The 19,639-nt window shown below is 40.2% G+C and overlaps 1 protein-coding gene across 1 annotated transcript; it reads left to right on the top strand.

Moving 5' to 3' along the window:
• The first annotated feature begins 1,804 nt into the window (after window positions 1-1,804).
• LOC137278847 (serine/threonine-protein phosphatase 6 regulatory ankyrin repeat subunit B-like) lies at window positions 1,805-10,215 on the top strand. The gene is made up of 6 exons (XM_067811353.1): window positions 1,805-2,060; window positions 3,538-3,651; window positions 4,303-4,362; window positions 4,683-4,757; window positions 5,189-5,419; window positions 6,674-10,215. The coding sequence occupies exons 1-6, from the start codon at window positions 1,931-1,933 to the stop codon at window positions 9,853-9,855; spliced, it is 3,792 nt and encodes a 1,263-aa protein (XP_067667454.1). The 5' UTR covers window positions 1,805-1,930; the 3' UTR covers window positions 9,856-10,215.
• The last annotated feature ends 9,424 nt before the right edge of the window (window positions 10,216-19,639 follow it).

Raw genomic sequence — 19,639 nt, 5'->3', positions numbered from 1 at the left:
TAGGAACAGTTTAAACCTGTGTACAATGAAGTCTATTGTGTTTCTTTCACTGGTTTGACCTTAACAAAACGGACCTGCCGATTTCATTCAGGGCAAGTAGATTTTAAAGCCTGCAGGTAGCAACAGTTTAGTAGTAGATGTACTTTTTATTTTGCAAGTTTCATTGAAGTAGTTGTTTCTTGTCCTAATCTTTAAACAGTTTGGCGACCTTTTAAAAATGTGTGTTTGTGTGCGTGCGTGTGCGTACGTGTGTGTTGGTACTAAAAATACCAAACTACAATTGTCACTTCAGTTATATGTAACTGCTGACGAGAGGTGTACCACTCAGTTTCAGAAAGGCATGTTGATGTGAAATGTGAGTATATAGAACGATAAGACAGGCAGTGCTGAATATGCCCTTGCAACACTATGGGAACGGACTGACTACAGTGACTGTAGGTAGTCTGGTGTCTTGCTCAAGACGGTCGAGTGATGCATGTCACAATACATATACACAAACACCGACGCAGCCTGATATCTAGTCAACGCTCTAGTAACATGATAAGGCGAGGTCGGCAGTTGCGCTCTATTTTCTTTACGAAAGAACCTCGCTTGTACTTCTGTTAGAAAATAGGTCTCAAGGTACCCGTGTTTGCGATAAGAGGCAGGTGAACAGATAGCTTCATAGGTTAGGTGTCTTTACATATAGTGGCCCGACCCGGTGAGTTGCATACGCTACCACGACAGCATATGGCTTTGCTTCACCTGGTTATTCGCTGCTATATAAATAGGATGCCGCTAAAAGAGTGAGTGAGTTTAGTTTAATGTGGCCTCAGCAATACTAAAGCTATATGGGGTTAAATTTTCAACCGGACAATCAAGTGACCAACAGCATGAGCACCGATCTTCGCAACTGGGATACGATGGCATGTGTCAGCGAGTCTGACAACCCGATCCCGTTAGTCGACCCCGGTTTATTTTCAACAGCTGATTACGTTCGCTGAGTGTTGTAACAACTGAAATCCAACATGTAGACGTTAGGTTAACTATTTTGTCACGTCAGTTTAAGTCAAATAATTGGTATTAGTTTCCGTATTAGGACAGTAGATTTGTAGTAAAGTTTCAAGTCGTTAAGTTATAGCTCACTGGCTTCTGTTCCCGATTCACCGCGAAGATAGACTAAATTGTGCCGATAAAAACTTCTTTCACACATTCGTTTAATTTTTAGGAGGCGAGCATACTTTTAGTTGAAAGGTATTTTCAAGTAATAGTGACAGTTTTATGACTTAAAAATTGTTAGGGTGTAATTGAGGTGTGTGAAAAATATGACATTTCGCCATTGAAATGCTATACGCCGTTGTTTGAGTATTCCTAGTTACTTCCTCAAAAACATCTCTCAGATACACCTTTAATTCTTATGAGGGGAATATACTATCAGGTGAAAAAATGTGTTTGCAAGTAATAGTGATAGTTCCATAATCTAAAACAAAATGTTAGGGTGTATTTGAGCTGTGTGAAAAATATGACATATTGCCGATCTTATCTGCTTCATCATTGATGCTTGAGGGTTATAGTTCCATAACTTCTTTATTTCTTTTGGTTCTTATTATTTGACAAAACTGGAAAGATGTTTTAGAACGCTTTGTGAGAGTTTTACACTACATTTTTAGGGCAGTGTGACAGTGTCAGTTGTCAGTGATTCAAACTCATTCATAACCTGCCCACGATATCCCTATTTGATAGTAATTCAATCTCATTCATAACCTGCTCACGAACAGTTGAATATTTCGACCACTTGTGCGCATGCGCAACGAAAGGCGGAAGTAGTGGACCAGTGTGTATTTGAGCAACACGTGCTGAAGCTCGCATGTGCATGATGAATCAACTCTAGACGTAGCATTGTTGTCATATCGTGCTGAAAGAATTTTAATCGGGTCACGCGCCAACGGTGATGAATACGATAACGACAAACATGAAGCGGACACACGGTCGTACGGATTCGCCCGACGATGAACCAAGCCACGTCAAAGCGACCAGACAGACAAATATGGCGTCAGAGCAAGGACTGGGAGCTGGAGCAGGTTAGGCCAAGAGTAAGGTTTCAAACACGCGTATACACTCTCTGACTATTCACAACCACTGAATACAAGGGGTGCACTGAACCGACACGCCCTATTTCTGGGTGACAGTTGCAAAGTATGTCAGTCAGGAAGCACACGTACAAGAGTCGTGACAGAGAGAATTTGCTTCACAGTGTTCAAATTGAGATGATACATTATAAATGCGCGAGTTGGGGTTTGGCGTTGGTACAGATCTGTTGTTAAATGCAGTTGAATTCATTCACCATGTGACTTTCGGGAGCTGAATGGAGACGGTGCTTTCATAAATCCATGCGTACTAATATCCACAACATAGTAGTTCCACCTGGGAAAATAAAAATGACCCCACGATTTAGGTTTGCACTACTCTCACTGTCTAGACCTTCACACACAACTTGCTACACTCTGTAGACCTTCGCACACAACACCACTTACACTCTCAAGACCTTCACACACTAAAATATTTATACAGTGTAAAACCTTCCCACTGCATTACATATACTGTACACCGTCTAGACTTTCCCACACATCACTGCTTACACTGTCTACACCTTCCCACACAATAACATACTGTCTAGATCTTCACGCACAACACTTCTTACAGTGTGTCGACACATCAGTACATACACTGTGCACCGCATATCACGACTTGTATTGTGTAGACTACTTACACTGTCTAGATCTTCACACACAACACTACTTAAATTGTCTAGACTTCAACCCACAACATTGCTTACACTATCTAGACGTTCACAGAAATACTACTGACATTGTCTAGACCGTCATACATATCACTACTAATATTGTGTAGATTACTTACAGTGTGTGGACCTTCACACATAAGACTATAGCTACTTACACTGTGTAGACCTTCATACACAACACAACTTACACTGTCTAGACCTTCACACACAACATTACGTACACTGTCTAGATCTTCACACAGACAAATACTTACGGTTTGAAGACCTTCAGACACAACACTACTTACACCGTCTAGACCTTCACATACGACACTATTTATACTGTCTAGATTTCACTCTAAGCACTACGTACACTGTATAGGCTTCACACACAATGCTACTTACACTGATCCAGACCTTCACTTACGACACTACACCAGACCGCCCCAAACATCACTATTTACATTGTGTAGATATTCACGCACAATACTACTTACACTGCCAAAACTTCACATACAACGCTATTTACACTGTTGACATTCCCATACAGCATCAACTACACAATCTCGACCTTTATACCTAACACTATTTACACTGTGTAGACCTTCAACACAAGACTACATACATTGTCTTAGACATTCACTCAAAGTACTGCCTCTACTGTCTAAACGTTCACACATGGCTTCACATACACAGTGAAGGTACACTCTCGAACATGGAGAATAATTTAACACCCCGAAGAGAGTGAAGTACCGTAATATTCTTTTACCTTTCAGAAATGGATATTGCCAATTCTGACTCCGGAGAGCAGAGCGATGACCCTTGCACGCAAGACCGGAGAGACCGACAAGTTAGTTCAAGAACTGATGGAGGTCTCACTTACATAACTGGTAAAACTTTAGTTTGACTGAGGCTCCTCTTCAAGGGCCAATGTTAAAGGCGAAGGTACTCTCATTAGTCACAGACCGTTCCGACGTGACCTAGGTTTGGCTTACAAGCGTAAATGTTCATCAGCTAATCTCAGTAGGCGACGAAGCGGGGAGCGGCTTAATTCTTCTGTCAACGGCTACTTTAAACATCCTCAAACTAATCAAAAGGAGAAATCCGAACGGTTCCATGTAACTGCTGCTTCATATATCCTCTTATTACTCGCCATAAAATTCACTTGCTCTACATATTCCAACCATACTGCACATGGTGCTTCTAACCCGTGAAGGTCCCGGGGTAGGACAGGCCTTCAGCAACCCATGCTTGCCATAAAAGGCGACTATTCTTGTCGTAAGAGGCGACTAACGGGATCGGGTGGTCAGGGTCGCTGACTTGGTTGACACATGTCATCTGTTCCCAATTGCGCAGATCAATGTTTACGTTGTTGATCACTGGATTGTCTGGTCCAGACTCGATTATTTACAGACCGCCGCCATATAGCTGGAATATTGCTGAATGTGGCGTAAAACGTAACTCACTCACTCATGGTGCTTCTAACCAAATAGCAAGTTGAGCATACACGGAAATGCATATGGATGTCTTTGTTGTTTAAGGTGTAAGAGGAGGCACTGTGAAGAACTCTACAGTTATAGGGAGTGTGATCAACAGCTCAGGTAGGATAAAAATGACTGATGAATATCCTGTTGAAAGTTATGAAATTAAAATATGTATGCACATGATACATACCCAAGAAAGTAATGGGAAGCTCCTTCAAGTGACTGACAGGTCAAACGTTAACTCTTACTGCTAACGCATGAGCGTTATGCTAAGCACAAACACTGTGCATTCCACAAAAGAGAAATAAAACGCCGAGAGTATTTTGTGAAAATGTAATCAAAGCTAATAACAACAGGTTCAATATCAATTTATAGGTTATGTACACACTCACACTAATAGTACTTGGTTTATTGGTTTAGTTGTGTTTTCTTTTCAGTGAATGTACATAATCCTAAGAGTGTTAACATCAAGAACCAAGCACCATATTTAGCAATGCAAGTTTCAGTCAGACGTACGTATACTTTGAAGCACAGTCTACGTTGATTATGTACTACAAGATGACTTTTCTTTCGTCAGAACTGCAATAGTGAAGTGTGAATTAAATGTCAAAACTGTACAAGCTTGTAATAGCTCGTAACTAATTCAGGTACTAAGGCTACAACTTTAAGCAAGAGAATTTTATGGATGTCATCTTCTTTTATGTTTACACGCGATGAAGGAGTAAGCATATACTCCGAAACGTTGTGCTCCTCATAATAAGGAAACTGATATCCATAAAAGTATTTTGCGTATATGTATCCTTTCTAAATGCCTTTCAAAGACCTCTTTCAACTTTTAGTCTGTCCACTGAATCGAATCACAACCATGTTCATGTAAGATTTAAAGTGCGTCATTCTTTGCGCCACTGTATTTTATGATCGACATGGGTTTTTTTTGTTACAGAGAGAACAGAAGACTTTTTGCGGACATGGACTAATGGCATGATAAAAACCAAAGCAGCTGAAATCCTTATTGATAAGATCGGTAAAGGTGCCAGATGGATCACAGTTACAGGGTGCCCTGGCGACGGGAAGTCTACATTAGGCTACTTAGCCTTACAGCATCAGATCAACATGGGCAGACAAGTGTATGAAATACGAACACCAGAAGAATACAAGGCTGTGTGTGACAGTAGTCAGTCTGTCATAATGATCGACGATATATTTGGACAGTTTACGTTCAACAAGAGCAATTTCAAATGGGAAAGGGTGGTCACGGATATCTGCAAACTGCCTGAACACAAAGGTGGACACTCAAATAGCAATGCCTCCGAGACACCATGCTTTATTCTGACAAGCAGAACTGATGTACTAACTGTAGCAACTCATTATTTCAATAAATTTTCCAAACTGTTACTTAATGATGAATGCAGAATTGACTTAGCACAAATGACGACCTCGGTACCAGAAGAGTTAATCTCTGAAAGAGTCAAGATCTGGGAATCCCATGCCAGACGAAACGAAATCGAAGTTGAAAAGGACACTGTGGTAAAAGTGTGTTCCAGAAACTCTTCGCATGGATTCCCTCAGTGTTGCAAGTTATATGCTAATGAATATTATACAAAAGTGAGGATGACAGACTTCTTCCTGAATCCTATTCCATTTTTAAACGAGACCATAGAATCACTCATGGGTAATAAAACAGTTGGGTATATTATGAGGCAAATGTTGAAGAGCGGTGGGTCGTTCGACCTTGCCAGCATCGAAGATGAAGAACGCTATTTTGAGTTGTATGATACATGTCAGCCTCTCAAAGGAACATATCTATCAATGGATGGAAGTGTAATATCATTTCAGCATTCATCGATCTATGACAGTGTGGCGTTCGTTGTATGTGGACAGCATCCAAAGTTCGTCATAGAAAATTGTAGCTTGACGTTTCTTAACGAAAGAGTGCGGTTTGAACATTTACAGAACGACGTCAGTGATACATGTATGACCAGGAATATTAAACGTGAATTTGTGACACCTCTCATACAAAGGCTTCAACGTGAAGTCAATGCTTTAAACATACAGTTTGCTTTATCACATGAATCTTTTCACGACAACGAGTTTGTTGTTGAGTTCATGGAAGCCATGGCCTCTATACCTATCACAAAGTTGCTCACCTTGATTGATGAGGTAACACAAGATTCATTCCTGTTTTTCTCCACGAGTAGTAAGTCGGAGAAACTTCTAAAACACATCTGTCGTGCAACTGAATTGTCATTAGATCAACAAGAAGACTGCATTTTCGGTATTTGTGAACACAGTTCTGACTTATCAATGAGCCTCCTTTTGGGCATATATAAAGGAACTGAACTTAACTGCAAAAATGCTTATCAGCAAACACCTTTAATGGTAGCAGCATCAAAGACTTGTGGTGAGCTGCTGGTTAGTATGTTGCTAGAAAATGGTGCAGACGTCAACATCAGAGATGAGTATGGGTACACCGCGCTCGAACATGCTTGTGATAGCAGCAACACCAACTCTCTGATTCAAATTTTGAAAAATGGAGCGGACATCAATACCAGGGATAATGAGGGCCAAACTCCACTTCATACGCAATGTGCTTTTGGAAAATTCTCTCTTGTGTCTTTCCTTATAGAACACGGAGCAGACATTAACATAAGCAACAAAAGGAGAGAAACACCACTTCATGGTGCTTGTATAGAAGGATTCAAAGATATAGTCAACCTTCTGTTAAACAAGGGAACACGTGTCAATGCAGATGATCAAAACGGTAAGACACCATTGCACTATTCTTGTGAGTACAAGAGAAATGATATTGTACGCTTGTTGTTGGAAAGTGATGCTGACGTCAATATGAAAGACAACAAAGGTTACACCCCACTCAGACATTCTTGCAACAGTAAAAACATCCAGCCCTTGTTTGAACTTTTAGGAAAGGGTGCTGATATCAATACGAGAGATGCAAAAGGTCGAACTGCTCTCCAGGCAAGCTGTTCTATTGGACAGGTCAATGTTGTGGTTTACCTTTTGGAACAAGGAGCTGACGTTAACACGGCTGACAAGAATGGTCAGATACCGCTTCACGGAGCATGTGTAGAGGGGTTCAAGGATATAGTCGCCCTTTTGCTAGATAACGGCGCAAATATTAACTGCAAGGATAACAAAGATAAGACACCACTGCACTACTCCTGTGAGTATGAGAGGCCTGATATAGTGGAGCTGTTGTTGGAAAGTGGATCTGACATCTATGCGAAAGACAAGAAAGGGTACACCCCGCTTAGGTATGCATGTTACACTAAAGGCATCCAATGTGTGACCCATCTTTTGGGAAAAGGTGCAGACATCAATGCAAAAGATACGAAGGGAAAAACTGCTCTCCAGGTAAACTGTTCCATTGGAGAATTCCGTGTTGTGACATATCTTTTGGAACAAGGAGCTGATATTAATATAGCTGACAAGAATGGCCAGATGCCGATTCATGGAGCATGCAGAGGGGGTTATAAGGATATCGTGGCCCTTCTGTTGAACAAGGACGCCAATGTCAACACGAAAGATAAGAAAGGAAAGACTCCATTGCACTATTCATGTGAAAGCAAAGAGAATGACATTGTGGGCATGTTGTTGGAAAATGGCGCAGATGTCCATGTAAGAGACAAGAAAGGTTTCACCCCATTTGTGTATGCATGTTACAGCAAAAACATTAATTCTGTGACTCATGTCTTGGGAAAGGGAGCAGATATCAATACGAAGGACATAAAAGGTCAGACCCCACTTCATGATCTAAGCTCCATTGGAGAAGTCCGTGTTGTGACTTATCTTTTGGAACAAGGAGCTGATAGTAACATGGCTGACAAGAATGGCCAGATGCCGATTCATGGAGCATGCAGAGGGGGTTATAAGGATATCGTGGCCCTTCTGTTGAACAAGGACGCCAATGTCAACACGAAAGATAAGAAAGGAAAGACTCCATTGCACTATTCATGTGAAAGCAAAGAGAATGACATTGTGGGCATGTTGTTGGAAAATGGCGCAGATGTCCATGTAAGAGACAAGAAAGGTTTCACCCCATTTGTGTATGCATGTTACAGCAAAAACATTAATTCTGTGACTCATGTCTTGGGAAAGGGAGCAGATATCAATACGAAGGACATAAAAGGTCAGACCCCACTTCATGATCTAAGCTCCATTGGAGAAGTCAGTGTTGTGACTTATCTTTTGGAACAAGGAGCTGATAGTAACATGGCTGACAAGAATGGACAGATACCGCTTCATGGAGCATGTATAGAGGGGCTTAAGGATATTGTAACCCTTTTGCTAGATAACGGCGCAAATATTAACTGCAAGGATAACAAAGATAAGACACCACTGCACTACTCCTGTGAGTATGAGAGGGCTGATATAGTGGAGCTGTTGTTGGAAAGTGGATCTGACATCTATGCGAAAGACAAGAAAGGGTACACCCCGCTTAGGTATGCATGTTACACTAAAGGCATCCAATGTGTGACCCATCTTTTGGGAAAAGGTGCAGACATCAATGCAAAAGATACAAAGGGAAAAACTGCTCTCCAGGTAAACTGTTCCATTGGAGAATTCCGTGTTGTGACATATCTTTTGGAACAAGGAGCTGATATTAATATAGCTGACAAGAATGGCCAGATGCCGATTCATGGAGCATGCAGAGGGGGTTATAAGGATATCGTGGCCCTTCTGTTGAACAAGGACGCCAATGTCAACACGAAAGATAAGAAAGGAAAGACTCCATTGCACTATTCATGTGAAAGCAAAGAGAATGACATTGTGGGCATGTTGTTGGAAAATGGCGCAGATGTCCATGTAAGAGACAAGAAAGGTTTCACCCCATTTGTGTATGCATGTTACAGCAAAAACATTAATTCTGTGACTCATGTCTTGGGAAAGGGAGCAGATATCAATACGAAGGACATAAAAGGTCAGACCCCACTTCATGATCTAAGCTCCATTGGAGAAGTCAGTGTTGTGACTTATCTTTTGGAACAAGGAGCCGACTTTAACATAGCCAACAATAAAGGCCAGATGCCGATTCATGGAGCATGTAGGGAGGGATTCAAGGATATTGTTGCTCTTCTGCTGAACAAAGGCGCTGATGTCAATGCAAAAGATGAGAAAGGAAAGACGCCATTGCATTATTCATGTCTATTTAAAAAGAAAGGCATTGTGAGCACATTGTTGGAAAATGGTGCAGATGTCCATGAAAGAGACAGAAACGGTTGCACTCCACTGAGGTATGCATGTTGCAAAAAAGACATTCAAAGTGTGACTCGTCTTTTGGAACAAGGAGCAGATATCAATACGAGGGACATTAAAGGTCAAACCCCACTTCATGATCTATGCTCCATTGGAGAAGTCAGTGTTGTGGAATATCTGTTGGAACAAGGAGCTGACTTTAATACAGTTGACAAGAATGGCCAGATGCCGATTCATGGCGCATGTAAGGAGGGGTTCAAGGATATTGTTGCTCTTCTGTTAAACAAAGGTGCTGACGTCAACGCGAAAGATAAGAAAGGAAAGACACCATTGCACTATTCAACTGATGAAGTAATCAACCGATTGTTAAATAAAGGTGTAAATACCAACTCGTAAATGATACGTAATGTTTTGACAATATATTCATGGCCAACTGGAAGTGACAGGTGCACCTGGGAAAGACTGAATGTAGTTTGGAGTATTGCAATACTTACAGATAGTACTTATAGGCTTACATTTATGGACACACGGAAGCCATAACACACTACATTGTAGTTTGTATTCAGAGTGGAGAGGAAAGATGGTGTTAGTTTGCCCTATGGAGAAGAAAGTTACTCGAGAAAGATTCTACCGCTGCCACCAACTCTACTGAACTTGTCGAGGCGCATCCCTAAAGTGGTTTGAAAGGAGGAAACGACATTTCAAATTCCGATACATTTCTACATTTGTTTAATCTCTGTTCATTGCATCCTGAATATAGATTCACTGGAATAGAACTGATAATGTTGACTAATTCTGCATTCCCAAACCTATTTGCTAAATTCAGATATAACGTATCCTGGTGGAGAGGGGTAGGGGTGGTGTGGGGGGGGGTGGTGGGTGGTGGGGTGGGGATGTGGGGGGTGTGTGGTGGGTGTGTGTGTGGTGGGGGGTGTGTGTTAGTTATTGGATGCTGCATGAGTTTTTAAACTCAACTATTTCACTTGAAGTATGCTTTTTGTTTCTTTATGCAATAGCCACGTTGACGCACAGACATCTACCACGTACATAATGGCGTTAAATCTGATGAATGACAAACAGAAGCAATATTACATACTGCATTAATTAGGAGATAGACATCATGCGTTCACCGATTTCCGAGTGTTATTGAGTATTTGAAGCACGGGAATACATTTGGAAATATACCCGTGCTTCAAATACTCTATAGTACCCGGAAATGGGCCAACACATGATGTTTATCGACACTGTAAACGATATAGTAAACCAGAGGGTTTTACTGTCTGCACTCGTCAACATCGAGTATGGGTACAGCAGTGAAGTGTCATCAGCTGGCCGTTTCAACTGGTTCCCATGGTACCATCTGAAGCTGCTCATTTGTGACGTCATTCTGACTTCACGTCACAACATGATTTGAATGACATCACCACTGCTGATGACACAACAATTGTTTGCGAAGTTTCTACGAGTCAATACGCAGCGAACAGTCTTGCAGTTTTCGGGAATCAAAAACCATTTGATTATGTTTTTCAGCCAATAAGATTGCAGAACTCAGTGACTGTTTATTTACAATTCTGTTGTAACAAACAACAGTGACCATGTAAATCATGTCATACTATTACCTTTATCATTTGTTCGCAAAACTTTGTTGCAATACTTCAATCATAATAAAAAATATGACACTTTATGATAAAATGCCAATCAATCAGAATACTTCAATCAAGCATTCACGTTAAGGCTCTATATCCTTTGTCTGCAAACCACTGGCAAAGGGGAGATTGAAAGTATGGTGATACATCAAGTACGAAGACGGTGTCGCACACAGAAAGCTATTATAAATTTATGATGTACGCACTTTGGCAGAAAACTTCCTGTCGATGAATGACAATATGTATTGCAATGTGTTTTAAGTGATTGCAATATATCGCAATATGGGAATCAGGGCAATATCCAATATTCAACAAATGACATTGAACTTGGATTATGTATACCTCACGCACAAGAAAATAAGATTCACATCTCGGTGTATAAAACACCCACTCACATGTGATGCAAGATGACATTTTCATGGATAAAGTTCTACACGTTCAGTGCGCCAATTCAGTTTCGCTTCTATAGTCCATTTGGCTCAATTGCAAACTCGAAAATGAATCAACATAAAATGCTCAATGAAACGCTCATCATAATCGAAACATCATAGGGACTCTTTGAGGTTTTTGCAGACTTTATGTTCTAAAAATTATAAAATGGTCTAACAAACCGTCATTAATATATTGACACAGTTCAGTGTGCAGGGAAAGGGACAGCCAGGTGTTCGAGGAGCACGTGCACAGGTGCCGACATTGTTATATATTCATTAACCGGTGCTGTGTCGTCTCCAGCGGCACGCCTGGTTGTCCCTTTCTCTGTAGTTCTCCCCCGCAACAAATAGCATATTTTCTATTTGTAGGACAAAAATTCCAAGAATCCCCACATAGTATTACGATCTGCGTTTCATTGAGCAATTCATATTCATTAGCGTTTCATATTCATTAGCGTTTCATATTCATTAGCGTTTCATATTCATTAGCGTTTCATATTCATTAGCGTTTCATATTCATTAGCGTTTCATATTCATTAGTGTTTCATATTCATTAGCGTTTCATATTCATTAGCGTTTCATGTTCATTAGTGTTTCATATTCATTAGCGTTTCATATTCATTAGTGTTTCATATTCATTAGCGTTTCATATTCATTAGTATGGACTATAGTTATTTTAATCTCGTGGTCGGTATGGATCATTTGAGGTTCCTGCGAATTCGCTTTTCAGTCATATCGTTGCCAAGCTTTCATGTTAAATCGCTGTCCCAACCTAACTTTATCTGTAACCATACATCAGTAACCCGATGAAGAAGCTAAATGTACCCAACCCAAAAGCCGCCCATATACCTGCTTTAATACTTTGTTGAACAGTTTGTTTGCTATCTTGGATGACTATGTTTGATGTACGTGGGATGATTTCACTGACGAACTCGCCTTTAGGATACATGGCAGGTTTCGAAGATTACTGGAAATTGTCTCGTCACACAAGCAACGCCTGATTGCTTAATTGTTTAATTGTGTTGTAAAGATATATGTTGAAAGAAAGCAGGTGTGAATACATATGACATGTGTATTGTTTCACTTAATTTTATTTCACTTTCTCTTGTAGAACTTTGGTGGCGTTTACAGATATATTTTCTTGTCATATGTATGTATTCTTTGTAGGTGAGACATGAGACATACTTAAACAAATTGTCCCTCTGATGAGTGAGTGAGTGAGTTTAGTTTTACGCCGCACTCAGCAATATTCCAGTTTTATGGCGGCGGTCTGTAAATAATCGAGTCTGGACCAGACAATCCAGTGACCAACAACATGAGCAATTGAGAACCGATGACATGTGTCAACCAAGTCAGCGAGTCTGACCACCCGCTCCCGTTAGTCGCCTCTTGTGACAAGCATAGTCGCCTTTTATGGCAAGCATGGGTTGCTGAAGGCCAATTCTACCCCGAGACCTTCACGGGTCTGGTCCCTCTAAATTTTACAAAGCATCTATATATATATATATATATAAGGAGTCATGGGATGGGGCGTCATCAAAGTTCCCCAATATATAGAACGGTTTGTATCATACCTGTTCAATATAGTGGCTGATTTCTTATCCATGACCAATCGTATCATGAGATACCTGCCACAGAGGAAATGACAGGTAATGGGGCGTGGGCTAAATTTCTGAAGGAGCACGTTTGGTCACTAGACAACTTGGATGCAGATTGATAGATTGAATATTCGCTAGATCGTTGAGCCATTGATATGCTTGATTTCGGCTTTATCAACTCTAGCTGTCATGAAAAAGTTTGTGTATCGTGAACATACACAATCGTCAGGATGCACGAAATGTAAACACAGGACCAACAAGCACGTTGGCGAGTTTATTTCTCCTTAAAGCGCTCAAAGCGCTTCAGTCCGATTATTATTACCCCGGTTAACCCAATCCATCTATTTAGCGCACACTAGAGTACATCAAACATAATGGCTTGCTGAACATTTAAATATAATTTGCACATTATTACGAATGAATATCCTAATTGAAATACATGTATAATAGAATTCAAAAAGTGACACGATACTAATTTATTATAATGTATACACTTGCAGTTGAACCCCCTCAAATATAGCTATATTTATTTTGAATGCAAACGAGGTTCAGAAGATTGATGATGGTCGTGACTCCATAAAACAGGTTGTCCAATGAGATTCGTTGGTTCCACATTAATTAATTTCGCTGTGCGCATGCGCAGATCGTGAAAAAATATCTACTGGCTAAGGTCCGCTTTGGTCGTACGTTTACCGATAGTGTAAATATACTCAAAACAAAATGATGAAATAATGATTATTTATGAGTGACAACTGTTCATAGCTGACTAAATATATCGATGTGCATATGCTTTTCAGTTATTGATGTCCTATTTGGTTGCAGCTGCATCAGAAATGTGTGTTTTGTTAGTTGTGAGAAGGGGATGTGCGGGAAGAACGGTCGTGGTGAGATGTGTTTATACAAGAACTTATTGACATAAATTAAGCTATTTATTTCACCAGTCCCGGTCTTTGGTACATACTAGTATAAAACTAAGTTGTAATAGACATAAAACTATATATTTGGTTTGATTGTTCGTTTTCTTTACAGTGTGTTAACACCATCGGTAAACGTACGACCAAAGCGGAAGTTAGCCAGTAGATATTGTTTACAGGCACTGCGCATGCGTTCAGCGAGTCTGAGATAAATGTGTACGTGAAACCAACGATAGATGGATAGATAGATAGATAGATAGATAGATAGATAGATAGATAATCTTTATTTCCTCCAAAATCGAAGATACAGCAGATAGTAACACATATATGTGTATTTACAGGATATAGAGTGTCACAGCCCAAATTAGTGCAGGTATTGTAGTTGATTTATCCAGGGTTTCACAGAGTTTGCTATTAGTTTTATACATTTAAACCATATTTCTTGTTCAAGCTCTTGGGCATATACATTCGATAGACCACCTAGCATAAATGAGACAAAGAGGTCTTCGTCCTTCCATAAACTGACAAAGGTGTCAACATCTAGAATGTCAATTAGTGACTTGATCATGGTGTTTCTACTACTTTGTTTGAGGGAACAGTGTAGAAATACATGTTTCACAATGTCATAGGCAACTATGCCACATTCACACTCAAGAGACTGAATGCTAAGTGTGCTGATACGTAGAAGTGCAGCAATATTACAGAAACGTTCTGGCATTTTATAGCTCGCAGACCACAGCCTGTGAACATTTTTAGGATATCTTATAGTGAGATATCGTGCAAGGTTAAGTCTCGACTTCGTTACAGAAGCATTATATGATTCTTCAGTTTTAAGTATTCTTTCTTTAACCAGTACAGACCACTCAGTTTTCGTTAAGAAGGACGATTGGTTTACATAGTTGTGCAAATGTGTATCTAGGTCATACATAGTTACAAGATCAAGCATATGGAATATTGGTGATGACTTGCTTTTTCGTTCTTTCTCCAGTGATGACGTTTGTCTGTACTGACAAAGTCTATGGATAAGCACTTTCTTAAAAACAAATTCGACATCGCTGTTACATAGTTTACCAAGAAATAGCAAAGATTTCCGGTGCATATATCTTCGTAGTGTAACCAGGGCGAGACTATCTCTGGCTATTATGGATGATCCACATTTTGAGAGACCTTGGATACGCTTACAAAACTGGTTTGAACAGTTTCCAGCATAGCATGTTCCTTTTCAGGTAAACGAGTCCAAACATTACAAGAGTACAAACCGCATGGAAGAATAACTTTTCCCAGGTACAACAAAGTGGGTTAAGTCCACCAAAAACATAGGCCATGATTCTTATTGGCATTAAAGAGTATTCTAAGCCTTTCACATACAGATTGCGTACGTTCTATAGTTCTGCCCGATGAATGGATTTGGAGACCAGCACATTTGACATGTGTATTGGTAGGTATTTCCTTCTCACCAATATATATTTTGGGATGGACATTCCTTTTCTCATCTCCAAATACAAGAAATAGGCTCTTTGATGCATTAAAACGCAAGTGCCATGTGTGCGCATACTTGTGTACAACATCAAGAAGGCTTTGAAGTCCACCCGGGTATGCACTTAACAAAGACAGGTCGTCAGCTAACAGCACCCCGGGTGTTTTGCCCCTTGGTGGACATCTGCCCAGCCCAGAGACAACAGTACTATGAAGCAAGTCGTCTATATATAGCGTGAAGAGCCAAGCTGATAGTACACGACCTTGACCTACCCCCTGTTTTACATCAAATACATGAGAAACACAGCCACCAGTGCTGACACATGATTTCATTGATGTATACATAGTGTGTATAATTCGCCATAGCTTTCCTTGAATTCCAAAGTTGTAAAGCTTATAGAGAAGTCCATTTAACCAGACTCTGTCAAACGCTTTCTCATTATCAAGGATGGCACAATAAACTGGTGAATTTCTTTCGACATAGTAGGCAATACTTTCAGTTAGCGTAAGCGCTGCCGTTTCCGCCCCGGCGCCCTTCCTACAGCCAAAGTGGAGAGGGTGAGGGAAATCGTTTTCAGCTTTCGTTGTCTGATTGAATACTTATACGCACGAGTATCACTTCCGTAACTGATGTATTATCTTGCTTTTACTGACGTCCAATAGAGACTTGATATACATGGTAATTACACTGGATCAGATAATTACAGACATCAAATACAAACACAATGCTCATGTAAAGTGCATTGAAATATCACAATTCAAATCAACATTCAACAACACAAACTTTCAACAGCTTGAACACATTTTGTATGGTTTATGTAATTTATATATTATGAGTCGATGCAAGAGTTATCACTTCATATTCAATTATGTAACGTTATCAACTTTAGAATTATGAAAAGTCAATAGTCAATGCTTTGTATGTCCTTGTCATTTCGCATCCTGTTTTATATTCATTAGATAGAATTTGCATTTAGAAGAAGGTTTTGTAACATTGTCACCGTTAATTCAAACAATGTGCAAAAACAGTATTTTAGTATTCACTTCCAATGACGGGTAACAAACACTTACCTCCTGTAACAACATCTCACAATCTCCCTTCTCGCAGACATGTGTTCATGTATCTGTACAAGCCTAAGCCATTGCTAGCTATTGTTACCAAAACACTTTAATACTTCTTCTGATTAACACAAAAGGTAGAAAAGCTTTGATCAGTACTGCTAAATTTATTGAAATAATTGGTACAGTACGAATTTCAAATGAAAAACGCACATATGAGTCTCTCGCTGAACGAGAGGTACTTTCTGCTGACGAACATTTACGGCTCGAGCTGAATATGAGATGCTTTTTATTACTGCCCATTATTCTCTCGCTGTGAGAAGTTCATTAATTTGCCTCACATACGCGTCTCGCGGCCATAAAGATTTCCTTAGTGGAAATGAATTTATTTGTAAAGTCCGCAAGACCTCATCGTGGTGTGTTCATTAAACCGATGTGCACGGAATGACTTCTCTGATACATGCACGGCCATATTAGTCTCTCTGTGATATTTATGATGCATAAATCAGTTCCTGTCACAACTGCATTACCGTCAACGTGAAGTATTCTATCAATCTGTTTTACGTTTTGAGAACAGGCTGAGAGGGATTATACTATATGAAACAGAGACCAAGGATGGCGACAGGTGTTATTGTAATACTGAAATATCGATTCATGGCGACATGGTTTAGTCTGCTACATAACATTTATCCCGACTGCAACCGCTTAAATCAAGGTAAAGTATAATTTTAGAGATAGTAGCAATGAAACTGAATATATTTGATGGCTAATAACCCCAACACAGCACACTCTACATTTTATTTCATGCTGCACGCTTGCTGAGTAGTTCAATGTTCTGGCGCCAACCTTTATGATCCTTCGGTATTGTGTTAACTGCAAAAAAGCGCAGAAGAGTTATGCCCCTTTATGTATGTATGCAACGTGGAGATCTTTCGATGTTGATACTGGTCTCACCTTTCTTCTTTAATCTCAGCTAATAACTGATAAAGACATTGGTGCTTAAAAGTAGCCCTTAATTTCCATAACGTGTAAACTGTGAGTACATGTTTGTGATTTTGAAATGTATTGTCTAATTGATGTGAACATGTTCACGGCTAAATGTTTAATGCCTCTATAGCATGATAAGAACCACTGCTTCATTACTGTGTCTGGACGACTGACAATTATTGTAGGTACACTTAATTATCAAAGCATAATTTGTTTGTATGATTATATTTTAGCTGTATGTATGAAAAAAAATCAAGTATCGACTGATAAGAAGTAAATTTAAACCATGCGTATAGTTTGAAAAAAAACCATATAAGTTTCTTTTCAGAGATAGTTTTATAAAAAAAACTGGACATGGAACGTTAGCATACATTCGTAATTTCTTAACAGATTTTTGTGATAGAAATAATATAACTCTTTGCATTAAAATGGAGCTGGTTGTACTCTTACAACCGAGATACCGAAATTAGTGGCTTCAATACCTGATAATGAATTTCAATGATCGTCAGCACAACACTTTTGGGTGTCCGTTTTATCAAAGAGGAATTGTCTGAGATCTTCATCATACCATCAGTAGCATTTATATACATTGAGTCAACTGGAATTTTGGCTCATCTATTACAAGTCTGTCTGGCTTGTTTACATGTCATGGCAGAAGTTCTGCCGTGCGGTGTCGGGCCATTCATAATGGAACACATTCCTACGACAGTTGTATGGATAGCGGAGACTACCAGTGGGACATTTACACCCTATATCGCGAAACGTGGTTATTTACTAAATTCAGTAGTCTACACATATAATTTCCATAGGTATATTGTCTTTACCACCAAAATGTCGCAAATCAAGATTTGCCCTGGTTCTGAATCATGGTTTGTCAGTACCCTATTCTTCCCCTTTTCCCCAAAAGGAATGGTGACGAACGACGTGATATGGTGGCCAAGCTCACTGAACTGATTGACACATACCAGTTGCATAGATCGATGCTCATGCTTTCGATCACTGGATTATCTGGTCCAAACTCGAGTATACACAGACCGCTGTGGAATATTGATGAGTGCGGCATACAACTAAAATCACTGACCATGAACACTTCTTGGGTATGTGCTGGACCATGAACACTTCTTGGGCATGTGCTGGACCATGAACAATTCTTGGGCATGTGCTGGACCATGAACACTTCTTGGGTATGTGCTGGACCATGAACACTTCTTGGGTATGTGCTGGACCATGAACAATTCTTGGGCATGTGCTGGACCATGAACACTTCTTGGGTATGTGCTGGACCATGAACACTTCTTGGGCATGTGCTGGACCATGAACAATTCTTGGGCATGTGCTGGACCATGAACACTTCTTGGGTATGTGCTGGACCATGAACACTTCTTGGGCATGTGCTGGACCATGAACACTTCTTGGGCATGTGCTGGACCATGAACACTTCTTGGGCATGTGCTGGACCATGAACACTTCTTGGGTATGTGCTGGACCATGAACACTTCTTGGGTATGTGCTGGACCATGAACACTTCTTGGGTATGTGCTGGACCATGAACACTTCTTGGGTATGTGCTGGACCATGAACACTTCTTGGGTATGTGCTGGACCATGAACACTTCTTGGATATGTGCTGGACCATGAACACTTCTTGGATATGTGCTGTACCATGAACACTTCTTGGATATGTGCTGGACCATGAACACTTCTTGGATATGTGCTGTACCATGAACACTTCTTGGATATGTGCTGTACCATGAACACTTCTTGGGTATGTGCTGGACCATGAACACTTCTTGGGTATGTGCTGGACCATGAACACTTCTTGGGCATGTGCTGGACCATGAACACTTCTTGGGCATGTGCTGGACCATGAACACTTCTTGGGTATGTGCTGGACCATGAACACTTCTTGGGTATGTGCTGGACCATGAACACTTCTTGGATATGTGCTGGACCATGAACACTTCTTGGATATGTGCTGGACCATGAACACTTCTTGGGTATGTGCTGGACCATGAACACTTCTTGGATATGTGCTGGACCATGAACACTTCTTGGATATGTGCTGGACCA

This window comes from Haliotis asinina, chromosome 3 (genome assembly GCF_037392515.1).
Source record: "Haliotis asinina isolate JCU_RB_2024 chromosome 3, JCU_Hal_asi_v2, whole genome shotgun sequence".
In the NCBI taxonomy this organism is placed as follows: Eukaryota; Metazoa; Mollusca; class Gastropoda; order Lepetellida; family Haliotidae; genus Haliotis; species Haliotis asinina.
This window is presented reverse-complemented; position numbering and strand designations above follow the sequence as displayed.